The sequence below is a fragment of the Rhea pennata genome, unplaced genomic scaffold (assembly GCF_028389875.1).
Source record: "Rhea pennata isolate bPtePen1 unplaced genomic scaffold, bPtePen1.pri scaffold_174, whole genome shotgun sequence".
Lineage (NCBI taxonomy): Eukaryota > Metazoa > Chordata > Aves > Rheiformes > Rheidae > Rhea > Rhea pennata.
Window position 1 is genome coordinate 21,163 of NW_026907643.1, and position 25,848 is coordinate 47,010.

General features: G+C 71.9%; 1 protein-coding gene across 1 annotated transcript in view; it reads left to right on the top strand.

Moving 5' to 3' along the window:
* Positions 1-25,841, top strand: part of DNAH2 (dynein axonemal heavy chain 2) — a gene marked incomplete at its 3' end in the record, with an annotated part of 39,838 nt that extends 13,997 nt beyond the window's left edge. Inside the window, 26 exon segments of the mRNA XM_062600952.1 lie at positions 165-307; positions 11,006-11,581; positions 11,675-11,800; positions 11,884-11,994; positions 12,693-12,881; positions 12,965-13,068; positions 13,139-13,328; positions 13,429-13,609; positions 15,336-15,463; positions 16,742-16,900; positions 17,415-17,561; positions 18,438-18,614; positions 19,249-19,366; positions 19,484-19,620; positions 19,723-19,860; positions 20,536-20,634; positions 20,636-20,737; positions 20,869-20,979; positions 21,063-21,154; positions 21,796-21,994; positions 22,082-22,306; positions 22,394-22,498; positions 22,549-22,606; positions 23,631-23,827; positions 24,932-25,017; positions 25,796-25,841. Coding sequence (XP_062456936.1) covers positions 165-307; positions 11,006-11,581; positions 11,675-11,800; positions 11,884-11,994; positions 12,693-12,881; positions 12,965-13,068; positions 13,139-13,328; positions 13,429-13,609; positions 15,336-15,463; positions 16,742-16,900; positions 17,415-17,561; positions 18,438-18,614; positions 19,249-19,366; positions 19,484-19,620; positions 19,723-19,860; positions 20,536-20,634; positions 20,636-20,737; positions 20,869-20,979; positions 21,063-21,154; positions 21,796-21,994; positions 22,082-22,306; positions 22,394-22,498; positions 22,549-22,606; positions 23,631-23,827; positions 24,932-25,017; positions 25,796-25,841 — 3,944 coding nt within the window.
* Positions 25,842-25,848: the final 7 nt, after the last annotated feature.

Genomic DNA, 25,848 nt, shown 5'->3' on the forward strand with positions numbered 1-25,848 from the left:
CATCCCGTCCCCCCGTGTGTCCCTCTATGTCCCCATGTGTCCCCATTCCTCTGTGTGTCCCCCCCCGTGTCCCCGTCCCCCTGTGTCCCCGTCCCCCTGTGTCCCATCCATGTGTGTCCCCCTGTGTCCCCGTCCCCATGTGTCCCGTCCCCGTCCCCCGCCAGGCCTCCTGGAGGAGCTGCTGGAGCTGGGCCGGGCGGCGGAGCGCATCCGGCGCTCGCTCGACGCCTTCCTGGAGAGCAAGCGCCTCGTCTTCCCCCGCTTCTGCTTCCTGGGCAACGAGGAGCTGCTGGCGGTGCTGGGGCAGGCGCCGGCCCCCCCGGCCCCCCCGGCCCCGCCGGCCCCCCCCGGCCGCCCTGCCGCCGCTGCCCAAGTGCTTCGAGGGCATCCGCCGCCTGCGCCTGCACAAGGTGCCCCCCCCCACGCCTGCGCCTGCCCTTCCCGCGGCATCGGGGCTCGGGGGCGTTGGGGAGCCCCCCCACCCACCACCCCCTGGGGCCGGCGTCCCCCACGGGCTCGGGGAGCCCCGCTGGGTTCCGGCCCCCCGTCGGATCGGGACTCCTGTCAGATGGGGCCTCTCCATGGGACTGGGGATCCCTGTCGGGGCCGGGAACCCTTGTCCCGACAGGGGAGTCCCCGTTGGATCAGGGTCCCTGTCAGGGCCGGGATCCCTGCTGGATCCGGGATCCCCACTGGATCAGGACCTTCATCCGGCAGGGAGTCCCCCGTTGGATCAGGGTCCCTGTCAGGGCCGGGATCCCTGCTGATCCGGGATCCCCACTGGACCAGGACCTTCATCCGGCAGGGAGTCCCCGTTGGATCAGGGTCCCTGTCAGGGCCGGGATCCCTGCTGGATCCGGGATCCCCACTGGATCAGGACCTTCATCCGGCAGGGAGTCCCCGTTAGATCAGGGTCCCTGTCAGGGCTGGGATCCCTGCTGGATCCGGGATCCCCCACTGGATCAGGACCTTCATCCGGCAGGGAGTCCCCGTTGGATCAGGGTCCCTGTCAGGGCCGGGATCCCTGCTGGATCCGGGATCCCCACTGGATCAGGACCTTCATCCGGCAGGGAGTCCCCGTTGGATCAGGGTCCCTGTCAGGGCTGGGATCCCTGCTGGATCTTGGGATCCCCACTGGACCAGGACCTTCATCCGGCAGGGAGTCCCCGTTGGATCAGGGTCCCTGTCAGGGCCGGGATCCCTGCTGGATCCGGGATCCCCACTGGATCAGGACCTTCATCCGGCAGGGAGTCCCCGTTGGATCAGGGTCCCTGTCAGGGCCGGGATCCCTGCTGGATCCGGGATCCCCACTGGATCAGGACCTTCATCCGGCAGGGAGTCCCCGTTGGATCAGGGTCCCTGTCAGGGCCGGGATCCCTACAGGATCCGGGATCCCCACTGGACCAGGACCTTCATCCGGCAGGGAGTCCCGTTGGATCAGGGTCCCTGTCAGGGCCGGGATCCCTGCTGGATCCGGGATCCCCACTGGATCAGGACCTTCATCCGGCAGGGAGTCCCCGTTGGATCAGGGTCCCTGTCAGGGCCGGGATCCCTGCTGGATCCGGGATCCCCACTGGACCAGGACCTTCATCCGGCAGGGAGTCCCCGTTGGATCAGGGTCCCTGTCAGGGCTGGGATCCCTGCTGGATCCGGGATCCCCACTGGATCAGGACCCCTCATCCAACAGGGAGTCCCCGTTGGATCAGGGTCCCTGTCAGGGCCGGGATCCCTACAGGATCCGGGATCCCCACTGGACCAGGACCTTCATCCGGCAGGGAGTCCCCGTTGGATCAGGGTCCCTGTCAGGGCCGGGATCCCTGCTGGATCCGGGATCCCCACTGGACCAGGACCTTCATCCGGCAGGGAGTCCCCGTTGGATCAGGGTCCCTGTCAGGGCCGGGATCCCTGCTGGATCCGGGATCCCCACTGGATCAGGACCTTCATCCGGCAGGGAGTCCCCGTTGGATCAGGGTCCCTGTCAGGGCCGGGATCCCTGCTGGATCCGGGATCCCCACTGGACCAGGACCTTCATCCGGCAGGGAGTCCCCGTTGGATCAGGGTCCCTGTCAGGGCTGGGATCCCTGCTGGATCCGGGATCCCCACTGGATCAGGACCCCTCATCCAACAGGGAGTCCCCGTTGGATCAGGGTCCCTGTCAGGGCCGGGATCCCTGCTGGATCCGGGATCCCCACTGGATCAGGACCTTCATCCGGCAGGGAGTCCCCGTTGGATCAGGGTCCCTGTCAGGGCCGGGATCCCTGCTGGATCCGGGATCCCCACTGGATCAGGACCTTCATCCGGCAGGGAGTCCCCGTTGGATCAGGGTCCCTGTCAGGGCCGGGATCCCTGCTGGATCCGGGATCCCCACTGGATCAGGACCTTCATCCGGCAGGGAGTCCCCGTTAGATCAGGGTCCCTGTCAGGGCTGGGATCCCTGCTGGATCCGGGATCCCCACTGGATCAGGACCTTCATCCGGCAGGGAGTCCCCGTTGGATCAGGGTCCCTGTCAGGGCCGGGATCCCTGCTGGATCCGGGATCCCCACTGGATCAGGACCTTCATCCGGCAGGGAGTCCCCGTTGGATCAGGGTCCCTGTCAGGGCTGGGATCCCTGCTGGATTTGGGATCCCCACTGGACCAGGACCTTCATCCGGCAGGGAGTCCCCGTTGGATCAGGGTCCCTGTCAGGGCCGGGATCCCTGCTGGATCCGGGATCCCCACTGGATCAGGACCTTCATCCGGCAGGGAGTCCCCGTTGGATCAGGGTCCCTGTCAGGGCCGGGATCCCTGCTGGATCCAGGATCCCCACTGGATCAGGACCTTCATCCGGCAGGGAGTCCCCGTTGGATCAGGGTCCCTGTCAGGGCCGGGATCCCTGCTGGATCCGGGATCCCCACTGGATCAGGACCTTCATCCGGCAGGGAGTCCCCGTTGGATCAGGGTCCCTGTCAGGGCCGGGATCCCTGCTGGATCCGGGATCCCCACTGGATCAGGACCTTCATCCGGCAGGGAGTCCCTGTCAGATCAGGGTCCCTGTCAGGGCCGGGATCCCTGCTGGATCCGGGATCCCCACTGGATCAGGACCTTCATCCGGCAGGGAGTCCCCGTTGGATCAGGGTCCCTGTCAGGGCCGGGATCCCTGCTGGATCCGGGATCCCCACTGGATCAGGACCTTCATCCGGCAGGGAGTCCCCGTTGGATCAGGGTCCCTGTCAGGGCCGGGATCCCTGCTGGATCCGGGATCCCCACTGGATCAGGACCTTCATCCGGCAGGGAGTCCCCGTTGGATCAGGGTCCCTGTCAGGGCCGGGATCCCTGCTGGATCCGGGATCCCCACTGGATCAGGACCTTCATCCGGCAGGGAGTCCCCGTTGGATCAGGGTCCCTGTCAGGGCCGGGATCCCTACAGGATCCGGGATCCCCACTGGACCAGGACCTTCATCCGGCAGGGAGTCCCCGTTGGATCAGGGTCCCTGTCAGGGCCGGGATCCCTGCTGGATCTGGGATCCCCACTGGATCAGGACCTTCATCCGGCAGGGAGTCCCCGTTAGATCAGGGTCCCTGTCAGGGCTGGGATCCCTGCTGGATCCGGGATCCCCACTGGATCAGGACCTTCATCCGGCAGGGAGTCCCCGTTGGATCAGGGTCCCTGTCAGGGCCGGGATCCCTGCTGGATCCGGGATCCCCACTGGATCAGGACCCCTCATCCAACAGGGAGTCCCCGTTGGATCAGGGTCCCTGTCAGGGCCGGGATCCCTGCTGGATCCGGGATCCCCACTGGATCAGGACCTTCATCCGGCAGGGAGTCCCCGTTGGATCAGGGTCCCTGTCAGGGCCGGGATCCCTGCTGGATCCGGGATCCCCACTGGATCAGGACCTTCATCCGGCAGGGAGTCCCCGTTGGATCAGGGTCCCTGTCAGGGCCGGGATCCCTTCTGGATCCAGGATCCCCACTGGATCATGACCCTCATCCGGCAGGGAGTCCCCGTTGGATCAGGGTCCCTGTCAGGGCCGGGATCCCTGCTGGATCCGGGATCCCCACTGGACCAGGACCTTCATCCGGCAGGGAGTCCCCGTTGGATCAGGGTCCCTGTCAGGGCCAGGATCCCTTCTGGATCCAGGATCCCCACTGGACCAGGACCTTCATCCGGCAGGGAGTCCCCGTTGGATCAGGGTCCCTGTCAGGGCCGGGATCCCTGCTGGATCCGGGATCCCCACTGGACCAGGACCTTCATCCGGCAGGGAGTCCCCGTTGGATCAGGGTCCCTGTCAGGGCCGGGATCCCTACAGGATCCGGGATCCCCACTGGATCAGGACCTTCATCCGGCAGGGAGTCCCCGTTGGATCAGGGTCCCTGTCAGGGCTGGGATCCCTGCTGGATCCGGGATCCCCACTGGACCAGGACCTTCATCCGGCAGGGAGTCCCCGTTGGATCAGGGTCCCTGTCAGGGCTGGGATCCCTGCTGGATCCGGGATCCCCACTGGATCAGGACCCCTCATCCAACAGGGAGTCCCCGTTGGATCAGGGTCCCTGTCAGGGCCGGGATCCCTACAGGATCCGGGATCCCCACTGGACCAGGACCTTCATCCGGCAGGGAGTCCCCGTTGGATCAGGGTCCCTGTCAGGGCTGGGATCCCTGCTGGATCCGGGATCCCCACTGGATCAGGACCTTCATCCGGCAGGGAGTCCCCGTTGGATCAGGGTCCCTGTCAGGGCCGGGATCCCTGCTGGATCCGGGATCCCCACTGGACCAGGACCTTCATCCGGCAGGGAGTCCCCGTTGGATCAGGGTCCCTGTCAGGGCCGGGATCCCTGCTGGATCCGGGATCCCCACTGGACCAGGACCTTCATCCGGCAGGGAGTCCCCGTTGGATCAGGGTCCCTGTCAGGGCCGGGATCCCTGCTGGATCCGGGATCCCCACTGGATCAGGACCTTCATCCGGCAGGGAGTCCCCGTTGGATCAGGGTCCCTGTCAGGGCTGGGATCCCTGCTGGATCCGGGATCCCCACTGGATCAGGACCCCTCATCCAACAGGGAGTCCCCGTTGGATCAGGGTCCCTGTCAGGGCCGGGATCCCTGCTGGATCCGGGATCCCCACTGGATCAGGACCTTCATCCGGCAGGGAGTCCCCGTTGGATCAGGGTCCCTGTCAGGGCCGGGATCCCTGCTGGATCCGGGATCCCCACTGGATCAGGACCTTCATCCGGCAGGGAGTCCCCGTTGGATCAGGGTCCCTGTCAGGGCCGGGATCCCTGCTGGATCCGGGATCCCCACTGGATCAGGACCTTCATCCGGCAGGGAGTCCCCGTTAGATCAGGGTCCCTGTCAGGGCCGGGATCCCTGCTGGATCCGGGATCCCCACTGGATCAGGACCTTCATCCGGCAGGGAGTCCCCGTTGGATCAGGGTCCCTGTCAGGGCCGGGATCCCTGCTGGATCCGGGATCCCCACTGGATCAGGACCTTCATCCGGCAGGGAGTCCCCGTTGGATCAGGGTCCCTGTCAGGGCCGGGATCCCTGCTGGATCCGGGATCCCCACTGGATCAGGACCTTCATCCGGCAGGGAGTCCCCGTTGGATCAGGGTCCCTGTCAGGGCCGGGATCCCTACAGGATCCGGGATCCCCACTGGACCAGGACCTTCATCCGGCAGGGAGTCCCCGTTGGATCAGGGTCCCTGTCAGGGCCGGGATCCCTGCTGGATCTGGGATCCCCACTGGATCAGGACCTTCATCCGGCAGGGAGTCCCCGTTAGATCAGGGTCCCTGTCAGGGCTGGGATCCCTGCTGGATCCGGGATCCCCACTGGATCAGGACCTTCATCCGGCAGGGAGTCCCCGTTGGATCAGGGTCCCTGTCAGGGCCGGGATCCCTGCTGGATCCGGGATCCCCACTGGATCAGGACCTTCATCCGGCAGGGAGTCCCCGTTGGATCAGGGTCCCTGTCAGGGCCGGGATCCCTACAGGATCCGGGATCCCCACTGGATCAGGACCTTCATCCGGCAGGGAGTCCCCGTTGGATCAGGGTCCCTGTCAGGGCTGGGATCCCTGCTGGATCCGGGATCCCCACTGGACCAGGACCTTCATCCGGCAGGGAGTCCCCGTTGGATCAGGGTCCCTGTCAGGGCTGGGATCCCTGCTGGATCCGGGATCCCCACTGGATCAGGACCCCTCATCCAACAGGGAGTCCCCGTTGGATCAGGGTCCCTGTCAGGGCCGGGATCCCTACAGGATCCGGGATCCCCACTGGACCAGGACCTTCATCCGGCAGGGAGTCCCCGTTGGATCAGGGTCCCTGTCAGGGCTGGGATCCCTGCTGGATCCGGGATCCCCACTGGATCAGGACCTTCATCCGGCAGGGAGTCCCCGTTGGATCAGGGTCCCTGTCAGGGCCGGGATCCCTGCTGGATCCGGGATCCCCACTGGACCAGGACCTTCATCCGGCAGGGAGTCCCCGTTGGATCAGGGTCCCTGTCAGGGCCGGGATCCCTGCTGGATCCGGGATCCCCACTGGACCAGGACCTTCATCCGGCAGGGAGTCCCCGTTGGATCAGGGTCCCTGTCAGGGCCGGGATCCCTGCTGGATCCGGGATCCCCACTGGATCAGGACCTTCATCCGGCAGGGAGTCCCCGTTGGATCAGGGTCCCTGTCAGGGCTGGGATCCCTGCTGGATCCGGGATCCCCACTGGATCAGGACCCCTCATCCAACAGGGAGTCCCCGTTGGATCAGGGTCCCTGTCAGGGCCGGGATCCCTGCTGGATCCGGGATCCCCACTGGATCAGGACCTTCATCCGGCAGGGAGTCCCCGTTGGATCAGGGTCCCTGTCAGGGCCGGGATCCCTGCTGGATCCGGGATCCCCACTGGATCAGGACCTTCATCCGGCAGGGAGTCCCCGTTGGATCAGGGTCCCTGTCAGGGCCGGGATCCCTGCTGGATCCGGGATCCCCACTGGATCAGGACCTTCATCCGGCAGGGAGTCCCCGTTAGATCAGGGTCCCTGTCAGGGCCGGGATCCCTGCTGGATCCGGGATCCCCACTGGATCAGGACCTTCATCCGGCAGGGAGTCCCCGTTGGATCAGGGTCCCTGTCAGGGCCGGGATCCCTGCTGGATCCGGGATCCCCACTGGATCAGGACCTTCATCCGGCAGGGAGTCCCCGTTGGATCAGGGTCCCTGTCAGGGCTGGGATCCCTGCTGGATTTGGGATCCCCACTGGACCAGGACCTTCATCCGGCAGGGAGTCCCCGTTGGATCAGGGTCCCTGTCAGGGCCGGGATCCCTGCTGGATCCGGGATCCCCACTGGATCAGGACCTTCATCCGGCAGGGAGTCCCCGTTGGATCAGGGTCCCTGTCAGGGCCGGGATCCCTGCTGGATCCGGGATCCCCACTGGATCAGGACCTTCATCCGGCAGGGAGTCCCCGTTGGATCAGGGTCCCTGTCAGGGCCGGGATCCCTACAGGATCCGGGATCCCCACTGGACCAGGACCTTCATCCGGCAGGGAGTCCCCGTTGGATCAGGGTCCCTGTCAGGGCCGGGATCCCTGCTGGATCTGGGATCCCCACTGGATCAGGACCTTCATCCGGCAGGGAGTCCCCGTTAGATCAGGGTCCCTGTCAGGGCTGGGATCCCTGCTGGATCCGGGATCCCCACTGGATCAGGACCTTCATCCGGCAGGGAGTCCCCGTTGGATCAGGGTCCCTGTCAGGGCCGGGATCCCTGCTGGATCCGGGATCCCCACTGGATCAGGACCTTCATCCGGCAGGGAGTCCCCGTTGGATCAGGGTCCCTGTCAGGGCCGGGATCCCTGCTGGATCCGGGATCCCCACTGGACCAGGACCTTCATCCGGCAGGGAGTCCCCGTTGGATCAGGGTCCCTGTCAGGGCCAGGATCCCTTCTGGATCCAGGATCCCCACTGGACCAGGACCTTCATCCGGCAGGGAGTCCCCGTTGGATCAGGGTCCCTGTCAGGGCCGGGATCCCTGCTGGATCCAGGATCCCCACTGGATCAGGACCTTCATCCGGCAGGGAGTCCCCGTTGGATCAGGGTCCCTGTCAGGGCTGGGATCCCTGCTGGATCCGGGATCCCCACTGGACCAGGACCTTCATCCGGCAGGGAGTCCCTGTCAGATCAGGGTCCCTGTCAGGGCCGGGATCCCTGCTGGATCCGGGATCCCCACTGGATCAGGACCCCTCATCCAACAGGGAGTCCCCGTTGGATCAGGGTCCCTGTCAGGGCCGGGATCCCTGCTGGATCCGGGATCCCCACTGGATCAGGACCTTCATCCGGCAGGGAGTCCCCGTTGGATCAGGGTCCCTGTCAGGGCCGGGATCCCTGCTGGATCCGGGATCCCCACTGGATCAGGACCTTCATCCGGCAGGGAGTCCCCGTTGGATCAGGGTCCCTGTCAGGGCCGGGATCCCTGCTGGATCCGGGATCCCCACTGGATCAGGACCTTCATCCGGCAGGGAGTCCCCGTTAGATCAGGGTCCCTGTCAGGGCTGGGATCCCTGCTGGATCCGGGATCCCCACTGGATCAGGACCTTCATCCGGCAGGGAGTCCCCGTTGGATCAGGGTCCCTGTCAGGGCCGGGATCCCTGCTGGATCCGGGATCCCCACTGGATCAGGACCTTCATCCGGCAGGGAGTCCCCGTTGGATCAGGGTCCCTGTCAGGGCTGGGATCCCTGCTGGATTTGGGATCCCCACTGGACCAGGACCTTCATCCGGCAGGGAGTCCCCGTTGGATCAGGGTCCCTGTCAGGGCCGGGATCCCTGCTGGATCCGGGATCCCCACTGGATCAGGACCTTCATCCGGCAGGGAGTCCCCGTTGGATCAGGGTCCCTGTCAGGGCCGGGATCCCTGCTGGATCCGGGATCCCCACTGGATCAGGACCTTCATCCGGCAGGGAGTCCCTGTCAGATCAGGGTCCCTGTCAGGGCCGGGATCCCTGCTGGATCCAGGATCCCCACTGGATCAGGACCTTCATCCGGCAGGGAGTCCCCGTTGGATCAGGGTCCCTGTCAGGGCCGGGATCCCTGCTGGATCCGGGATCCCCACTGGATCAGGACCTTCATCCGGCAGGGAGTCCCCGTTGGATCAGGGTCCCTGTCAGGGCCGGGATCCCTGCTGGATCCGGGATCCCCACTGGATCAGGACCTTCATCCGGCAGGGAGTCCCTGTCAGATCAGGGTCCCTGTCAGGGCCGGGATCCCTGCTGGATCCGGGATCCCCACTGGATCAGGACCTTCATCCGGCAGGGAGTCCCCGTTGGATCAGGGTCCCTGTCAGGGCCGGGATCCCTGCTGGATCCGGGATCCCCACTGGATCAGGACCTTCATCCGGCAGGGAGTCCCCGTTGGATCAGGGTCCCTGTCAGGGCCGGGATCCCTGCTGGATCCGGGATCCCCACTGGATCAGGACCTTCATCCGGCAGGGAGTCCCCGTTGGATCAGGGTCCCTGTCAGGGCCGGGATCCCTGCTGGATCCGGGATCCCCACTGGATCAGGACCTTCATCCGGCAGGGAGTCCCTGTCAGATCAGGGTCCCTGTCAGGGCCGGGATCCCTGCTGGATCCGGGATCCCCACTGGACCAGGACCTTCATCCGGCAGGGAGTCCCCGTTGGATCAGGGTCCCTGTCAGGGCCGGGATCCCTACAGGATCCGGGATCCCCACTGGACCAGGACCTTCATCCGGCAGGGAGTCCCCGTTGGATCAGGGTCCCTGTCAGGGCCGGGATCCCTACAGGATCCGGGATCCCCACTGGACCAGGACCTTCATCCGGCAGGGAGTCCCCGTTGGATCAGGGTCCCTGTCAGGGCCGGGATCCCTGCTGGATCTGGGATCCCCACTGGATCAGGACCTTCATCCGGCAGGGAGTCCCCGTTAGATCAGGGTCCCTGTCAGGGCTGGGATCCCTGCTGGATCCGGGATCCCCACTGGATCAGGACCTTCATCCGGCAGGGAGTCCCCGTTGGATCAGGGTCCCTGTCAGGGCTGGGATCCCTGCTGGATCCGGGATCCCCACTGGATCAGGACCTTCATCCGGCAGGGAGTCCCCGTTGGATCAGGGTCCCTGTCAGGGCCGGGATCCCTTCTGGATCCAGGATCCCCACTGGATCATGACCCTCATCCGGCAGGGAGTCCCCGTTGGATCAGGGTCCCTGTCAGGGCCGGGATCCCTGCTGGATCCGGGATCCCCACTGGACCAGGACCTTCATCCGGCAGGGAGTCCCCGTTGGATCAGGGTCCCTGTCAGGGCCAGGATCCCTTCTGGATCCAGGATCCCCACTGGACCAGGACCTTCATCCGGCAGGGAGTCCCCGTTGGATCAGGGTCCCTGTCAGGGCCGGGATCCCTGCTGGATCCGGGATCCCCACTGGACCAGGACCTTCATCCGGCAGGGAGTCCCCGTTGGATCAGGGTCCCTGTCAGGGCTGGGATCCCTGCTGGATCCGGGATCCCCACTGGACCAGGACCTTCATCCGGCAGGGAGTCCCTGTCAGATCAGGGTCCCTGTCAGGGCCGGGATCCCTGCTGGATCCGGGATCCCCACTGGATCAGGACCTTCATCCGGCAGGGAGTCCCCGTTGGATCAGGGTCCCTGTCAGGGCCGGGATCCCTGCTGGATCCGGGATCCCCACTGGATCAGGACCTTCATCCGGCAGGGAGTCCCCGTTGGATCAGGGTCCCTGTCAGGGCTGGGATCCCTGCTGGATCCGGGATCCCCACTGGATCAGGACCTTCATCCGGCAGGGAGTCCCCGTTGGATCAGGGTCCCTGTCAGGGCCGGGATCCCTGCTGGATCCGGGATCCCCACTGGATCAGGATCTTCATCCGACAGGGAGTCCCCGTTGGATCAGGGTCCCTGTCGGGTCCGGGATCCCCACTGGATCTGCAATCCCCGCTGGATCGGGACCTTTGTCCGATCGGGAGTCTGTGTCGGGGCCGGGATCCCTGCAGGATCCGTGATCCCCGCTGGATCGGGACCCTCATCCGATAGAGAGCGCCTGTCGGACCAGGGTCCCTGTCGGATTGGGGATCCCCATCAGATCTCGGCTCCCCGTCGGACTGGGACCCTCGTCAGATAGGGGGCACCCGTCGGATCTGGGATCCCTGTCGGATCGGGGTCCCTGTCGGATCTGGGATCCCTGTCGGGTCTGGGGTCCCCATCGGATCCAGGATCCCCGCTGGATTGGGACCCTCGTCCTATAGGGAACACCTGTCAGATCTGGGATCCCTGTCGGGTCTGGGGTCCCCATCGGATCCGGGATCCCCACTGGATCGGGACCCTCGTCCCATAGGCAGCGCCTGTCAGATCGGGATCCCTGTGGGCTTTGGATTGGGGCTGTCGGATTGGGGCTCCCCGTTGGCTCGGGCTCGGGGCGCCCCCCTGCCCTCCCAGTGCGCCGGGCCGTGGGGCGTCGCGGCCCCCCAGCAGCCCCCCACTCCCCCCCCCAACCACGGCCCCCTCGCGCAGGCGGGGCCGGGCGGCCGGCTGGAGGCGACGGGCATGGTGGCGCCGGACGGCGAGTACGTGGAGTTCAGCCGGCCCGTGGCGCTGGAGGGGCCCGTGGAGGTGAGCGGGGGCCGGGGCGCGCCGGGACCACCCCCCTCCCCGCCCCACTGCCCGCCCCCCGCCGGCGCCCACCGCCGCCCCGGCGCCCCGCAGGAGTGGCTGGGCGAGGTGGAGCGCGCCATGCGGGCCACGCTGCGCGAGCTGCTGCGCGCCTGCCTGCTCGCCCTGCGCAAGACGCTGCCCAAGAGGGACAAGTGGGCCAGGGAGTGGCCCGGCCAGGTGAGCCGGCGCACCGGCACGGGCACGGGGACGGCGCCCGCCGCCCCCCGCCCGCCCCTCACCGCCCGCCGGCCTCGCCGCAGCTCGTGATCGCCGCCAGCCAGATCCAGTGGACGGCCGACGTCTCCCGCAGCCTGGCCCAGAGCAAGGAGCGCGGCGACCGGCGCTTCCTCAAGGCCGCCCGGAAGAAGCAGGTGAGGGCCGAGCCCCGGCGCCCCGGCGCTTTGCCGCGACGTCCCGGCGCGTAGCCACGCGGCCGTGCCGCCTCGCCACGACGTCTTGGCGCTTTGCCGTGACATCCTGGCACGCTGCCCCGTGGCTCTGGTGCCGCAATGTCCTGCTGCTTTGCCACAACATCCTGGCGCTTTGCCGCGACATCCCGGCGCGTAGCCACACGGCTGTGCCGCCTTGCCACGACGTCTCGGCGCTTTGCCGTGACATCCTGGCACTTTGCCGCGTGGCCATGGTGCCTCAGCACAACTGCCCTGGTGCTCTGCTGTGACATCTCGGTGTGTTGCCACGTGGCTCCGATGCGATGACATCCTGGTGCTTTGCTGTGACATCGTGGCACTTTGCCACACAGCTGTGGCACCACGCCACAACGTCCCGGTGCTTTGCCGTGACGTTGTGGCACTTTGCTGTGACATCGTGGAGCTTTGCTGTGTCGCTGTGGCACCTCACCACGACATCCCGGCACTTTGCTGTGACATCCCGGCACATTGCCACATGGCTCCGGTGCCACGACGTCCCGGCGCTTTGCCGTGACATCGTGGCGCTTTGCCATGGCATCGCGGCACTTTGCGCACAGCCGCGGCACCTCACCGCGCTGCCGTGGCGCCTCGCCGCGGCGTCCGGGCGCTCTGCCGTGACGTCGCGGCGCTTGGCCACGCAGGCGGCGGTGCTGAGCCGCTACGCGGAGGCGCTGCGCGGCAGCCTGCCCGAGGGGAGCCGGCTGCGGCTGGCGGCGCTGGTGACGGTGGAGGCGCACGCCCGCGACGTGGCCGAGCGCCTCTACAAGAGCGGCACCCCCGACGCACCGGCCTTCGAGTGGCTCGGCCAGCTCCGCCTCTACTGGGACAAGGTGAGCGGGCGCCGGGGCGGGCGGCGACGGTGACGGCGATGGTGACGGCAACGGTGACGCCGCTGCCACGGCTCTGCCCGCAGGACGCCGACGACTGCGTGGCGCGGCAGACCTGCGCCCAGCTGCCCTACGGCTACGAGTACCTGGGCAACTCGGGGCGCCTCGTCGTCACCCCGCTCACCGAGAGGTGCCCGCGCCCGCCCCGCGCCCGCCCCGCGCCCACCCCCACCCCCCGCCCAACCGCCCGCCTGCCGCAGGTGCTTCCTGGCCCTCACCCTGGCGCTGCACCTGCACCACGGCGGCGCCCCGGCCGGCCCCGCCGGCGCCGGCAAGACGGAGACCGTCAAGGAGCTGGGCAAGACGCTGGGCGCCCGGGTGCTGGTGCTGAACTGCGCCGCCGGGCTGGACTGCGCGGCGCTGAGCCGCACCTATGCCGGCCTGGCGCAGGTGAGCGGCGGCGCGGGGGGCGGCGTGGGGCAGCGCGGGGCGACGCGGGGGGCCCCGGGGCCCGGCCCGCCGCCACGGCGCCCGCTCCTCTCGCCCGCAGACGGGCGCCTGGGGCTGTTTCGAGGAGCTGGCGCGGCTGCCGCCGGCGCCGCTGGCCGTGGCGGCGCAGCAGGCGCTGGCCGTGCTGGGCGGCCTGGCCGCCGGCCGGGCCACCGTGGCCCTGGAGGGCCGCGCCGTGGCCCTGCGCCCCTCCTGCGGCATCTTCGTCACCGCCGACCTGGGTAGGGCGCCGGACGGCGGCACCGGGGCGCGGGGCGGGGGGGCTATAGGGGCCGGGGCCGGGGCCGTGGGGGCTGCGTGTGGGGGGGGCACTGTGGGGGCTATAGGGGACAGGGGTGGCACTGGGGGGGCTATAGGGGCTGGGGCCGGGGCCGCAGGGGCTGCGTGTGGGGGGGGCACTGTGGGGGCTATAGGGGACAGGGGTGGCACTGTGGGGGCTATAGGGGCTGGGGCCGGGGCCGCGGGGGCTGCGTGTGGGGGGGGCACTGTGGGGGCTATAGGGGACAGGGGTGGCACTGTGGGGGCTATAGGGGCTGGGGCCGGGGCCGTGGGGGCTGCGTGTGGGGGGGGCACTGTGGGGGCTATAGGGGACAGGGGTGGCACTGTGGGGGCTATAGGGGCTGGGGCCGGGGCCGCGGGGGCTGCATGTGGGGGGGGCACTGTGGGGGCTATAGGGGACAGGGGTGGCACTGTGGGGGCTATAGGGGCTGGGGCCGGGGCCGTGGGGGCTGCGTGTGGGGGGGGCACTGTGGGGGCTATAGGGGACAGGGGTGGCACTGTGGGGGCTATAGGGGCTGGGGCCGGGGCCATGGGGGCTGCGTGTGGGGGGGGCACTGTGGGGGCTATAGGGGACAGGGGTGGCACTGTGGGGGCTATAGGGGCTGGGGCCGGGGCCGCGGGGGCTGCATGTGGGGGGGGCACTGTGGGGGCTATAGGGGACAGGGGTGGCACTGTGGGGGCTATAGGGGCTGGGGCCGGGGCCGTGGGGGCTGCGTGTGGGGGGGGCACTGTGGGGGCTATAGGGGACAGGGGTGGCACTGTGGGGGCTATAGGGGCCGGGGCCGGGGCCATGGGGGCTGCGTGTGGGGGGGCACTGTGGGGGCTATAGGGGCTGGGGCCGGGGCCATGGGGGCTGCGTGTGGGGGGGGCACTGTGGGGGCTATAGGGGCTGGGGCCGGGGCCGTGGGGGCTGCGTGTGGGGGGGCACTGTGGGGGCTATAGGGGACAGGGGTGGCACTGTGGGGGCTATAGGGGCTGGGGCCGGGGCCGTGGGGGCTGCGTGTGGGGGGCCACTGTGGGGGCTATAGGGGACAGGGGTGGCACTGTGGGGGCTATAGGGGCTGGGGCCAGGGCCGTGGGGGCTGCATGTGGGGGGGCACTGTGGGGGCTATAGGGGACAGGGGTGGCACTGTGGGGGCTATAGGGGCTGGGGCCGGGGCCGTGGGGGCTGCGTGTGGGGGGCCACTGTGGGGGCTATAGGGGACAGGGGTGGCACTGTGGGGGCTATAGGGGCTGGGGCCGGGGCCGTGGGGGCTGCATGTGGGGGGGCACTGTGGGGGCTATAGGGGACAGGGGTGGCACCGTGGGGGCTATAGGGGACGGGGATGGGGGGCCACGTTTTGGGGTGGCACTGGGGCTATAGGGGATGCGGCCGCGGGGGGCACATTTGGGGGCGGCACCATGGGGGCTATGGGGAACAGGGGTGGCACCGTGGGGGCTATAGGGGATGGGGCTGCGGGGGCCACGTGTGGGGATGGCACCATGGGGGCTATAGGGGATGGGGCTGCGGGGGCCACGTTTGGGGGTGGCACCATGGGGGCTATAGGGGACGGGGCCAGCCCCATGGGGGCTGCAGGGGATGGGGACGACACCACAGGGGCGGTGGGGCGGGGGGGCGGTGGCCCCGGGCTATGGGGCCCGGGGGTGACGCGGCGTGGCGGGGGGCAGGCGGGGGGGGCGCGGCGGAGCTGCCCCCCGAGCTGCAGGAGGTGCTGCGGCCCGTGGCCATGGCGGCGCCCGACGGCGCCCTCGTCGCCGAGGTGCTGCTGCTCACCGAGGGCTTCGGCGACTGCAAGGTACCGGCCGCCCCGGCGCCCTCCCCGCTGCCCCCGCGCGCCCTCGGCGCGGGCGCCCCCGTGGGCTCTCGGCGCAGGGTCCCCGTGGGCCCTCGGCGCGGGCGCCCCCGTGGGCTCTCAGCTTGGGTGTCCCCGTGGGCTCTCGGCGCGGGCGCCCCCGTGGGCCTTTGGCGCGGGCGTCCCCGTGGGCCCTCGGCGCGGGCGTCCCCGCGGGCCCTCGGCGCGGGCGTCCCCGTGGGCCCTCGGCATGGGCGTCCCCGTGGGCCCTCGGCGTGGGCGTCCCCGTGGGCCCTCGGCGCGGGCGTCCCCGCGGGACTTTGGCGTGGGCGTCCCCGCGCGCCCTCAGCGTGGGCGTCCCCGTGGGCCCTCGGCGCGGGCGTCCCCGCGGGCCTTCGGCGTGGGCGTCCCCGCGGGCCCTCGGCGTGGGCGTCCCCGCGGGCCCTCGGCGTGGGCGTCCCCGTGGGCCCTCGGCATGGGCGTCCCCGTGGGCTCTCAGCGCAGGTGTCCCCACAGGCCTGTGGCGTGGGCATCGCCGTGGGCCCTCGGCGTGGGTGTCCCTGCGGGCTCTCGTGGTCCCTCGTGGTTCCCCTGTGCCCTGCGGGCTCTCGTGGTCCCTCGCGGTTCCCCTGTGCCCCGCGGGCTCTCGTGGTCCCTCGCGGTTCCCTGTGCCCCGCGGGCTCTCGAGGTCCCTCGCGGTTCCCCTGTGCCCCGCGGGCTCTCGTGGTCCCTCGCGGTTCCCCTGTGCCCCGCGGGCTCTCGTGGTCCCTCGCGGTTCCCCTGTGCCCCGCGGGCTCTCGAGGTCCCTCGCGGTTCCCCTGTGCCCCGCGGGCTCTCGTGGTCCCTCGCGGTTCCCCTGTGCCCCGCGGGCTCTCGAGGTCCCTCGTGGTTCCCCTGTGCCCCGCGGGCTCTCGTGGTCCCTCGTGGTTCCCCTGTGCCCCGCGGGCTCTCGTGGTCCCTCGTGGTTCCCCTGTGCCCCGCGGGCTCTCGTGGTCCCTCGTGGTTCCCCTGTGCCCCGCGGGCTCTCGTGGTCCCTCGTGGTTCCCCTGTGCCCCGCGGGCTCTCGTGGTCCCTCGTGGTTCCCCTGTGCCCCGCGGGCTCTCGTGGTCCCTCGTGGTTCCCCTGTGCCCCGCGGGCTCTCGTGGTCCCTCGTGGTTCCGCTGTGCCCCGCGGGCTCTCGTGGTCCCTCGCGGTTCCCCCGTGCCCCGCGGGCTCTCGTGGTCCCCCCGTGGCCCCCGTGGGCGCCGCGGTGCTCGCGGGCGCTGACGGGCGCCGGGGCAGGCGCTGGCGCGGCGGCTGCAGGCCCTGTGCGCGCTGGCGCCGCCCCAGCTCTCGCTGCAGCCCCACTACGACGGCGCCTTCGGGCTGCGGGCGCTGGTGCCGCTGCTGCGCCGCGCCGGCGCCGCCCGCCGCCGCCACCCCCAGCTCGGCGACGACGAGGTGCGCGGGGCCCGGGGGGGACACCGGGGGACACGGGGACAGGGAAACCGGGGGGAGGGGGCATGGGGGGGGACACGGGGACACGGGGGAATGGGGACAGGGAAACCAGGGGGATGAGGACATGGGGGGGGATGGGAACATGGGGGAATGGGGACAGGGAAACCAGGGGGACGGGGACATGGCGGGGATGGGAACACGGGGGTTGACGGGGACAACGAGGGGACAGGGGAGCCCTGGGGACAGGGACACGGGGGGGGACAGGGACAGGGAAACCGGGGGGACGGGGACACAGGGGGACAGGGGAGCCCTGGGGATGGGGACACCGGAAGACGGGGGCACCCCGGGAACTGGGACACCAGGGGAATGGGGGAGCCCCAGGGACGGGGGCACCGGGGGGATGGGGACAGCCGGGGATTGGGGACCCCGTGGGGGCCGGGGGCTCGCCGGGGCCGGCGTCGCCGGGGGCAGCGTGCCCGTCCCGGGCCGCGGGCCGGACCGCCCCGGGGTCGCCCAGGTGCTGCTGGAGGCGGCGGCGGCGACGCTGGAGCCGGCGCTGGCGCCCGAGGACCTGGCACCCTTCCGGGCGCTGCTGCGCGACCTCTTCCCGGGCACCGAGCCGGCGCCGGGCGACGCCGACGGCGGCGACGAGGAGGGCAGCAGGGTGCGCCCCGCCCCCGCCGGCGGCCCCGCCCCCCGCCGCCTGGCCACACCCCCTGCCGATGGCCCCGCCCCCCGCCGCCTGGCCACACCCCCTGCCGACGGCCCCGCCCCCGCCGGCGGCCCCGCCCCCTGCCGCCTGGCCATGCCCCCTGCCCATGGCTCTGCCCCCTGTTGCTCGGCCACGCCCCCCTGTTGCCTGGTCACGCCCCCTGCCAATGGCCACGCCCCCTGCCTGGCCCCTACCGCTTGCGGCCTGCTCCCTAGTGTTGGCCCGCCCCCTGCACCCAGGCCCCGCCCTCTGTGCGCCTGGCCCCGCCCCTCCTGCTGCTCTGTCTCCCCTCTCCTGCCTGGCCCCGCCCCCACAGCCAACCCCCTCCCCCGCCAGTCTGGCTCCACCCCTCCATGGCCCAGCTTTGCTCCACCCACATCTTGGCCCCTCCCCTGAAGCCCAGCTCCACCTGCAGCCCAATCCCACCCCTGTAGGCCAGCTCCACCCCCCAGAGCTTAGCCCCGCCCCCAAGCCCCACCCCAGCCTGGCCCCACCCCCAGAGCCTAGCCCCGCCCCAAGCCCCACCCCAGCCTGGCCCCACCCCCAGAGCCTAGCCCCGCCCCCAAACCCCACCCCCACCCTGGCTCCACCCCCAGAGCCTAGTCCCACCCCCAAACCCCACCCCCACCCTGGCTCCACCCCCAGAGCCTAACCCCGCCCCCAGTGCTCCGGCCCCGCCCCTTCCACCAGGCCCCACCCCCGAGCTGGCTCCAACTCTCGCCCCACGTCGTGGCCCCGCCCCCCGCCGGGCCCCGCCCCCCCGGCTGAGCCCCGGGGCGGGGGCAGGTGGCGGCGGCGGCGGCGGCGGCGCTGGCGGCCGCGGGGCTCCAGGCCACGGCGGCGGCGGTGGCCAAGGTGCGGCAGCTGTGGGAGACGGTGCGGAGCCGGCGCCCCGCCGTGCTCGCCGGCCCCACGGGCAGCGGCAAGAGCGCCACGTGGCGCGCCCTGCAGAGCGCCCTCGGCGGCATGGCCCGCGCCGGGCAGCCCGGCGGGCGCCTCGTCCGGGTGAGCCCCGGCCCCGGCCCGCGGGGGACGCAGGGGCGCGGGGGGGCTCGGGGGCACGGGGCACACAGGGGACACGGGGGGGCGTGGGGACGCGGGGGACACGGGGGAACGGGGGCACAAGGGTGCTGGGGTATGGGGGTGTGGGGACATGGGGACACAGGGACTCAGGGGACATGGGGGTGCGGGGACACGGGCACGGGGACGCGGGGGCACGGGGGAACGGGGGCACGGGGACGCAGGGGACGTGGGGATACAGGGACACAGAGATGGGGGGCCACAGGGACAGGGGGACAGAGGGACAGGGGGATGGGGGGCCACGGGGACAGGGGGGACAGAGGGACGGGGGACAGAGGGACAGGGGGATGGGGGGCCACGGGTTAGGGGGCCACAGGGACAGAGGGACATGGGGATGGGGGGCCACAGGGACGGGGAACAGAGACAGGGAGACATGGGGATGGGGGGACACAAGGACAGGGGGGCATGGGGACAGGGGGACACAGGGACAGAGGCGTGTGGGGACAGAGGCTTGCGGGAACGGGGGGTAGAGGGATAAAGGGGTGGGGGGGTCACAGGGGCCGGAGCCGGGGGGGATACGAGGGCGCCGGCGCCAGCGGCCCCCCCCCCCCCGGCGCAGGACTTCCTCCTGAACCCGAAGGCGCTGTCGCCGGGCGAGCTCTACGGCGAGTACGACGCCGGCACCGGCGACTGGGCCGACGGCGTCCTCTCGGGCCTGCTGCGCGCCGCCTGCGCCGGTACGGCCGCCCCGGCGGCGGGGAGGGGGGAGGCGGCAGCGGGGGGGCGGCAGCACGGGGGTCCGTCCCCCCCCCCCCCCGCCTCCCCCGTGCTCAGGGTGGGGCCGCGCGCCGCAGACGAGAAGCCGGACGGCAAGTGGATCGTGCTGGACGGCCCCGCCGACGCGCTCTGGATGGAGGCGCTGAGCTCGGCGCTGGACGAGTGCCGGGTGCTGGCGCTGGGCAGCGGCGAGCGCCTCGCCCTGCCCGAGCAGGCGAGTGCGGGGGGGCGGCGGCGGCACCGGCACCGGGGCGCGGGCGGGGGGGGGGGGGGCCACGCGCCGCGGCCCTCACCGGCGGCCCCCCGCCCGGCGCAGGTCTCGCTGCTCTTCGAGGTGGAGGACCTGGCGGGCGCCTCGCCCGGCGCCGTCTCCCGCTGCGGCGTCGTCTACATGGACTACGGCGCCCTGGGCTGGAGGCCCTACGTGCTCTCCTGGCTGCGCAGCCGCCCCCAGGTACCCGGCCGGCGCCCCGAAAGGCCCCCGGCGGCCCCCGCCGCGCCGCGCCGCACCGCGCCGCACCGCCAACAGCCCCCGCCACACGATACCACACCGCTATCGTCCCCCGCCGCGCCGCACCGCCGTCGTCCCCCGCCGCGCCGCACCGGGATCGTCCTCCCCCTGCACCGCGCTGCCGTTGTCCCCCGCCGCGCGGCACCGTGCCGCCGGCGGCCCCCCACCCGTGCCGCACCGCTCCGCTCTCGTCCCCCGCTGCGCGGCACCGGGATCATCCCCCGCTGCGCTGCACCGCTGTCGTCCCCCGCCGCGCCGCACCGCGCCACCATCGTCCCCCGCCACGCCGCACCGTACTGCTATCGTCCCCCACCGCACGGCACTGGGGTCATCACCCACCCGCACCGCCATCGTCCCCCACCACACGGCACCACCATCATTCCCGTCGCGTGCACCGGATCGTCCCCCACCGCGTGGCACCAGGATTGTCCCTCGGGCAGCACCACGATTGTCCCCTGTCACGTGGCAACCGGGATCCTCCCCCACCCCACGGCACCAGGACCCTCCCCTGCGTGGCCCCGGGATTGCCCTTGCGCGGCACCGGGATCGTCCCCGGTGTGGGCCGGCTCGGCGCCGGCGCGGCGCCGTGTCCTCACCCACCGCCTCCCCTTGGGGCAGGACGAGGCGGAAACGCTGCAGCGCCTCTTCGACAAGTTCCTGGAGCCGCTGCTGGCCTTCAAGGTGGCCAACTGCCACGAGCCGGTGCCCGTGGGCGAGGCACGGCGCCGTGGCCTCCCTCTGCAGGCTCTACGCCGCCCTGGCCACGCCAGAGAACGGGGTAGGGGACAGCAGCCGCCGCGGCCGGGGCGCCCGAGCCGCCGTTTCTGCCGCGTTCCCGGGGTGGGGGAGGCGGCTGGGCCGGCGCCGTGGGCTCCGTGGCGGCCGCCAGCCCCGGTGGCTCCTCGCTCGCCCGCAGGTTGTCCCGGCGCCGGCGACCCGGCGCTGCCGGAGCTCTTCTTCCTCTTCAGCCTGGTGTGGGCGGTGGGCGGCGCCGTGGACGAGGCCGGCCGCAGGCGCCTCGACGCCTGGCTCCGCGAGATGGACGCCTCCTTCCCCAACAAGGTGCCGCCAGCGCCGCCACGGCCGGCGCCACGGCCGGCGCCGCGGCCGCCACGCCGCCCCTCACCGCCGCCTCTGCCGCCCAGGACACCGTCTACGACTACTTCGTGGACCCCAAGAAGAAGGCCTGGGCCTCCTTCGAGGAGCAGCTGCCCACCACGTGGCGCTACTCGCCCGAGTGAGTGGGGCTCCGCCCCGGCCTCCGTGGCTCCTCTGAGCTCTGTGGCTCGTCCCTGGGCTCCGTCACTCATCCCCGGAGCCGTGGCTTGTTCCTGGGCTCCATGGCTCATCCCAGCTCTGTGGCTCGTCCCCGGCTCCGTGGCTCATCCCAGCTCTGTGGCTCGTCCCCGGGCTCCGTGGCTCATCCCTGGGCTCCGTCACTCATCCCCGGAGCCGTGGCTTGTTCCTGGGCTCCGTGGCTCATCCAGCTCCATGGCTCGTCCCTGGGCTCCGTGGCTCATCCCAGCTCCGTGGCTTGTCCCTGGCTCTGTGGCTTGTCCCCGGGCTCCGTGGCTCATCCCCGGGCTCTGTGGCTCATTCCTGAGCTCCGTGGCTCATCCCATCTCCGTGGCTCGTCCCTGAGCTCCGTGGCTCATCCCAGCTCCGTGGCTCGTCCCTGGGCTCTGTGGCTCGTCCCCGGGCTCCGTGGCTCATCCGTGGCAGCGTGGCCACCCCAGGCTCCACGGCTCATCCCCGGTGCCGGCTCAGCGCGGCCCCGTGGCACGTGGCGTTGGGGGGCGTTGGTGTCGGCATCGCCGCCACGCCGGCCCCCCAACGCCCGCCTTGAACCGCCCCCCCTCCCTTCCCCCCCCCCCGCAGCACCCCCTTCTACGACGTGCTGGTGCCCACGGCGGACACGGTGCGCTACCAGTACGTGGCGCGGGCGCTGCTGGCGGCCGGCAGCCCCACGCTGCTGGCGGCCGCCCCCGGCGCCGGCAAGACGGCGCTGGCGCGGGGGCTGCTGCGGGGCCTCGACGCGGCCCGCTGGGCCCTGCTCACCGTCAGCATGTCGGCGCAGGCGAGTCGGGGCGCGCGGGGCGGTGGGGGGGCTCCGGCTCCGGCGCGGCGCGGCGGGCGCTGACGCCCCGCGGCGCGGCGCCCGCAGACGACGGCGGCGGGGCTGCGCGGCGCCCTGCGGAGCCGCGTGGAGAAGCGGACCAAGGGCGCGTACGTGCCGGCCGGCGGCCGCCGCCTCGCCGCCTTCCTCGACGACCTGAACCTGCCGGCGCCCGACGCCGCCGGCGCCCAGGCGCCGCTCGAGCTCCTGCGCCTCTGGCTGGAGCACGGCTTCTGGTACCAGCGCGGCGCCCCGGCCCTGCGGCGCGTCCAGGTAGGGCCCGGCGCGGCGCAGGGCCGAGACCCGCCCGCCCCCCGCGCGCCCCCCACCCACCCCCGGCGCCTGCCGTCGTCTCCGCAGGGCGTCGCGCTGCTGGCGGCCGTGGCGCCCCCGGGCGGCGGCCGCGTCCCCCTCCCGCCCCGGCTCCAGAGTCGCTTCAACCTCGTCAACATGAACTACCCGGCGGTAAGGGCCCCCCCCAACCCCCCCCGTCTGCCCCCTTTGCCCCCCCCCAGCGTGTCGCGGTTGCCCCCCAGCGTGCCGCGTTGCCCCATGCACGGACCTGTAGGGGACGTGGGGGACCCGTGGGGGATGCAGGGGGACCCGTGGGGGATGTGTGGGGACGTGTGGGGACGCGTGGGGGACGTGTGGGGATGCGTGGGGACGCATGGGGGACACGTGGGGGATGTGTGGGGGACGTGTGGGGACGCGTGGGGGATGTGTGGGGATGCGTGGGGACGCGTGGGGGACGTGTGGGGATGCATGGGGACGCGTGGGGGACATGTGGGGACGCGTGGGGACGTGTGGGGATGCGTGGGGGACACATGGGGGATGTGTGGGGGACGCGTGGGGGATGTGTGGGGATGCATGGGGACGCGTTGGGGACACGTGGGGATGCGTGGGGGGACGTGTGGGGATGCGTGGGGGGACACATGGGGGATGTGTGGGGACGTGTGGGGGACACGTGGGGATGCGTGGGGGACACGGGATGCATGGGGACCCGTGGGGGATGTGTGGGGGCTCGTGGAGGTGTGTGTGGACCATGCAGGACGCGTGGAGATGCGTGGGGACGCATGAGGATGCGTGGGGGGGACGCGTGGGCACCATGGGGACACGTGGGTGCCCGTGGGGATCCGTGGGTGCCCGTGGGGGACGTGTGGGTGCCCATGGTGATATGTGGGGGACAAGTGGGTGCCCGTGGGGACACGTGGGTGCCCGTGGGGATCCGTCGGTGCCCGTGGTGGGGACATGTGGGTGCCCATGGTGATATGTGGGGGACGAGTGGGTGCCCGTGGGGACACGTGGGTGCCCGTGGGGATCCGTCGGTGCCCGTGGGGGACGTGTGGGTGCCCATGGTGATATGTGGGGGACGAGTGGGTGCCCGTGGGGACACGTGGGTGCCCGTGGGGATCCGTCGGTGCCCGTGGGGGACATGTGGGTGCCCATGGAGATATGTGGGGGACGCGTGGGTGCCCATGGGGACACGTGGGTGCCTGTGGGGATCCGTGGCTGCCCGTGGGGACACGTGGGTTCCCTTGGGGATGTGTGGGTGCCCTGGGCGCCCGTGGGGTCACGCGGGCGCCCGCTGCGCCGGCAGGAGCCGCAGGTGCGGCGCTGCGGCGCATCCTGGGGACGCTGCTGGCGCAGAAGCTGCAGGACTTCGAGGAGGCCGTGAAGGCGCTGGGGCGGGCCGTGGCGGAGGCCACGGCGGAGCTGCTGCGCGCCGTGGCCCAGCGCTTCCCGCCGGTGCCCGCCAAGAGCCACTACCAGTTCAGCCTGCGCGACGCCACCAAGGTGGGCGCGGGCCGGGGCCCTGGGCCGGGGCGGGGGGCCCGTGGGCCGTGGCTGAGGGCTGTGGGCCGTGGGCCGCAGGGAGCGAGGCCCTGGGCCGTGGCCATCGGCTGTGGGCCGCAGGGAGCGAGGCCGTGGGCCGTGGCTGTGGGCCGTGGTCCATGGCCTTGGGCTGTCGGCTGTGGGCCGCAGGGAGCGAGGCCGTGGGCCATGGCCGTGGGCCGTTGGCGTGGGCCGTGGGCCGCAGGGAGTGAGGCCCTGGGCCGTGGCCGTGGGCCGTGGGCCGCAGGGAGCGAGGCCGTGGGCCATGGCCGTGGGCCGTTGGCATGGGCCATGGGCCGCAGGGAGTGAGGCCGTGGGCCATGGCCGTGGGCTGTGGGCCACAGGGAGCGAGGCTACGGGCCACGGCCTGTGGCCGTGGGCTGCAGGGAGCGAGGCCGTGGGCCGTGGGCCATGGCCATGGGGCGTGGCCGTGGGCTGTGGGCCGTGTGCATAGGCCGTGGGCTGTGGGCCATGGGCCGCAGGGAGCGAGGCCGTGGCCTGTGGCTGTGGACTGTGGGCGTGCACTGTGGGGCGTGGCCGTGGGCCACCGTGTGGCCGTGGGCCCTGGCGGTGGCCGTTGGCCATGGGCCGTAGCCTGGCATCGGGCCGTGGCCGGGGCCGTGGCCTGTGGGCTGTGGACTGTGGGCGTGCACCGTGGGGCGTGGCCGTGGGCCACCGTGTGGCCGTGGGCCCTGGCCGTGGCCGTTGGCCATGGGCCGTAGCCTGGCATCGGGCCGTGGCCGGGGCCGGGGCCTGTGGCTGTGGACTGTGGGCGTGCACCGTGGGGCGTGGCCGTGGGCCACCGTGTGGCCGTGGGCCCTGGCCGTGGCCGTTGGCCATGGGCTGTAGCCTGGCATCGGGCCGTGGCCGGGGCCGTGGGCTGTGGGGCTGTGGGCAGTGGCTGTTGCTGTGGGCCATCACGTGGCAGTGGGCCATGGGCTGTGGGCTGTCGCGTGGCAGTGGGCCTTGGCCAGGGCAGTGGGCGTGGCCGTGGGCTGTGGGCGTGGCCGTGGGTCGTGGCCGTGGGCCGTGGGCGTGCCGGTGCCCACGGCGCGGGGCGCGCAGGTCGTGCAGGGCGTGCTGCGGGCGCACAGGGACTTCCACGACACCAAGGGCAGCCTGACCCGGCTCTGGATCCACGAGTGCTTCCGGTGGGCAATGGGGGGGCGTGGGGGGGGGCGTGGGGGGGGGCGTGGGGCAGGCACGGGGCGGGCGCGGGGCGGGGGGGTGGCGTGGGGGCAGCAGCGTGACACGGAGGGTGGTGGGGTGACCTGGGAAGGGGGGCAGGGTGACGCGCGGGGGGCGCAGGGAACCGTGGGGTGGGGCCGTGGGGTGACGTGGGGGTGGGCAGGGGGCTGCAGGGGGCCGTGGGGTGATGTGGGGTGATGTGAGGGGGCCACGGGGGGGCCGCAGGGTGCCATGGGGGGGGCCGCGGGGTGACGCGGGGGGGCCGGGGGGGGCCGCAGGTTGATAGGGGGGCTGGGGGGGGCTGCAGGGTGATGCGGGTGGGCCGTGGGGTGATGCGGGGGGGGGGGGGCCGCAGGGTGACGTGGGGAGGCCGGGGGGGGGCCGCAGGGTGCCATGAGGGGGCCGTGGGGTGACGCGGGGGGCGCAGGGTGACATGGGGTGATGCGGGGGGCGCGGGGGGCGGCAGGGTGACACGGGGGTGACGCAGGGTGACGCGGGGGCGCAGGGTGACGCGGGGTGACGCGGGGGGGCGCAGGGTGACACAGGGTGATGCGCAGGGTGACGCGGGGGGCGCAGGGTGACGCGGGGTGACGCGGGGGGGGCGCAGGGTGACACAGGGTGACGCGCAGGGTGACGCGGGGTGACGCGGGGGTCGCAGGGTGACACAGGGTGACGCGGGGGGGCGCAGGGTGACGCGGGGTGACGCGCAGGGTGACGTGGGGGGGCCGGGGGGGGGCGCAGGGTGTTCTCGGACCGGCTGGTGGAGGCGGGCGACGCCGAGGCCTTCGTGGCGC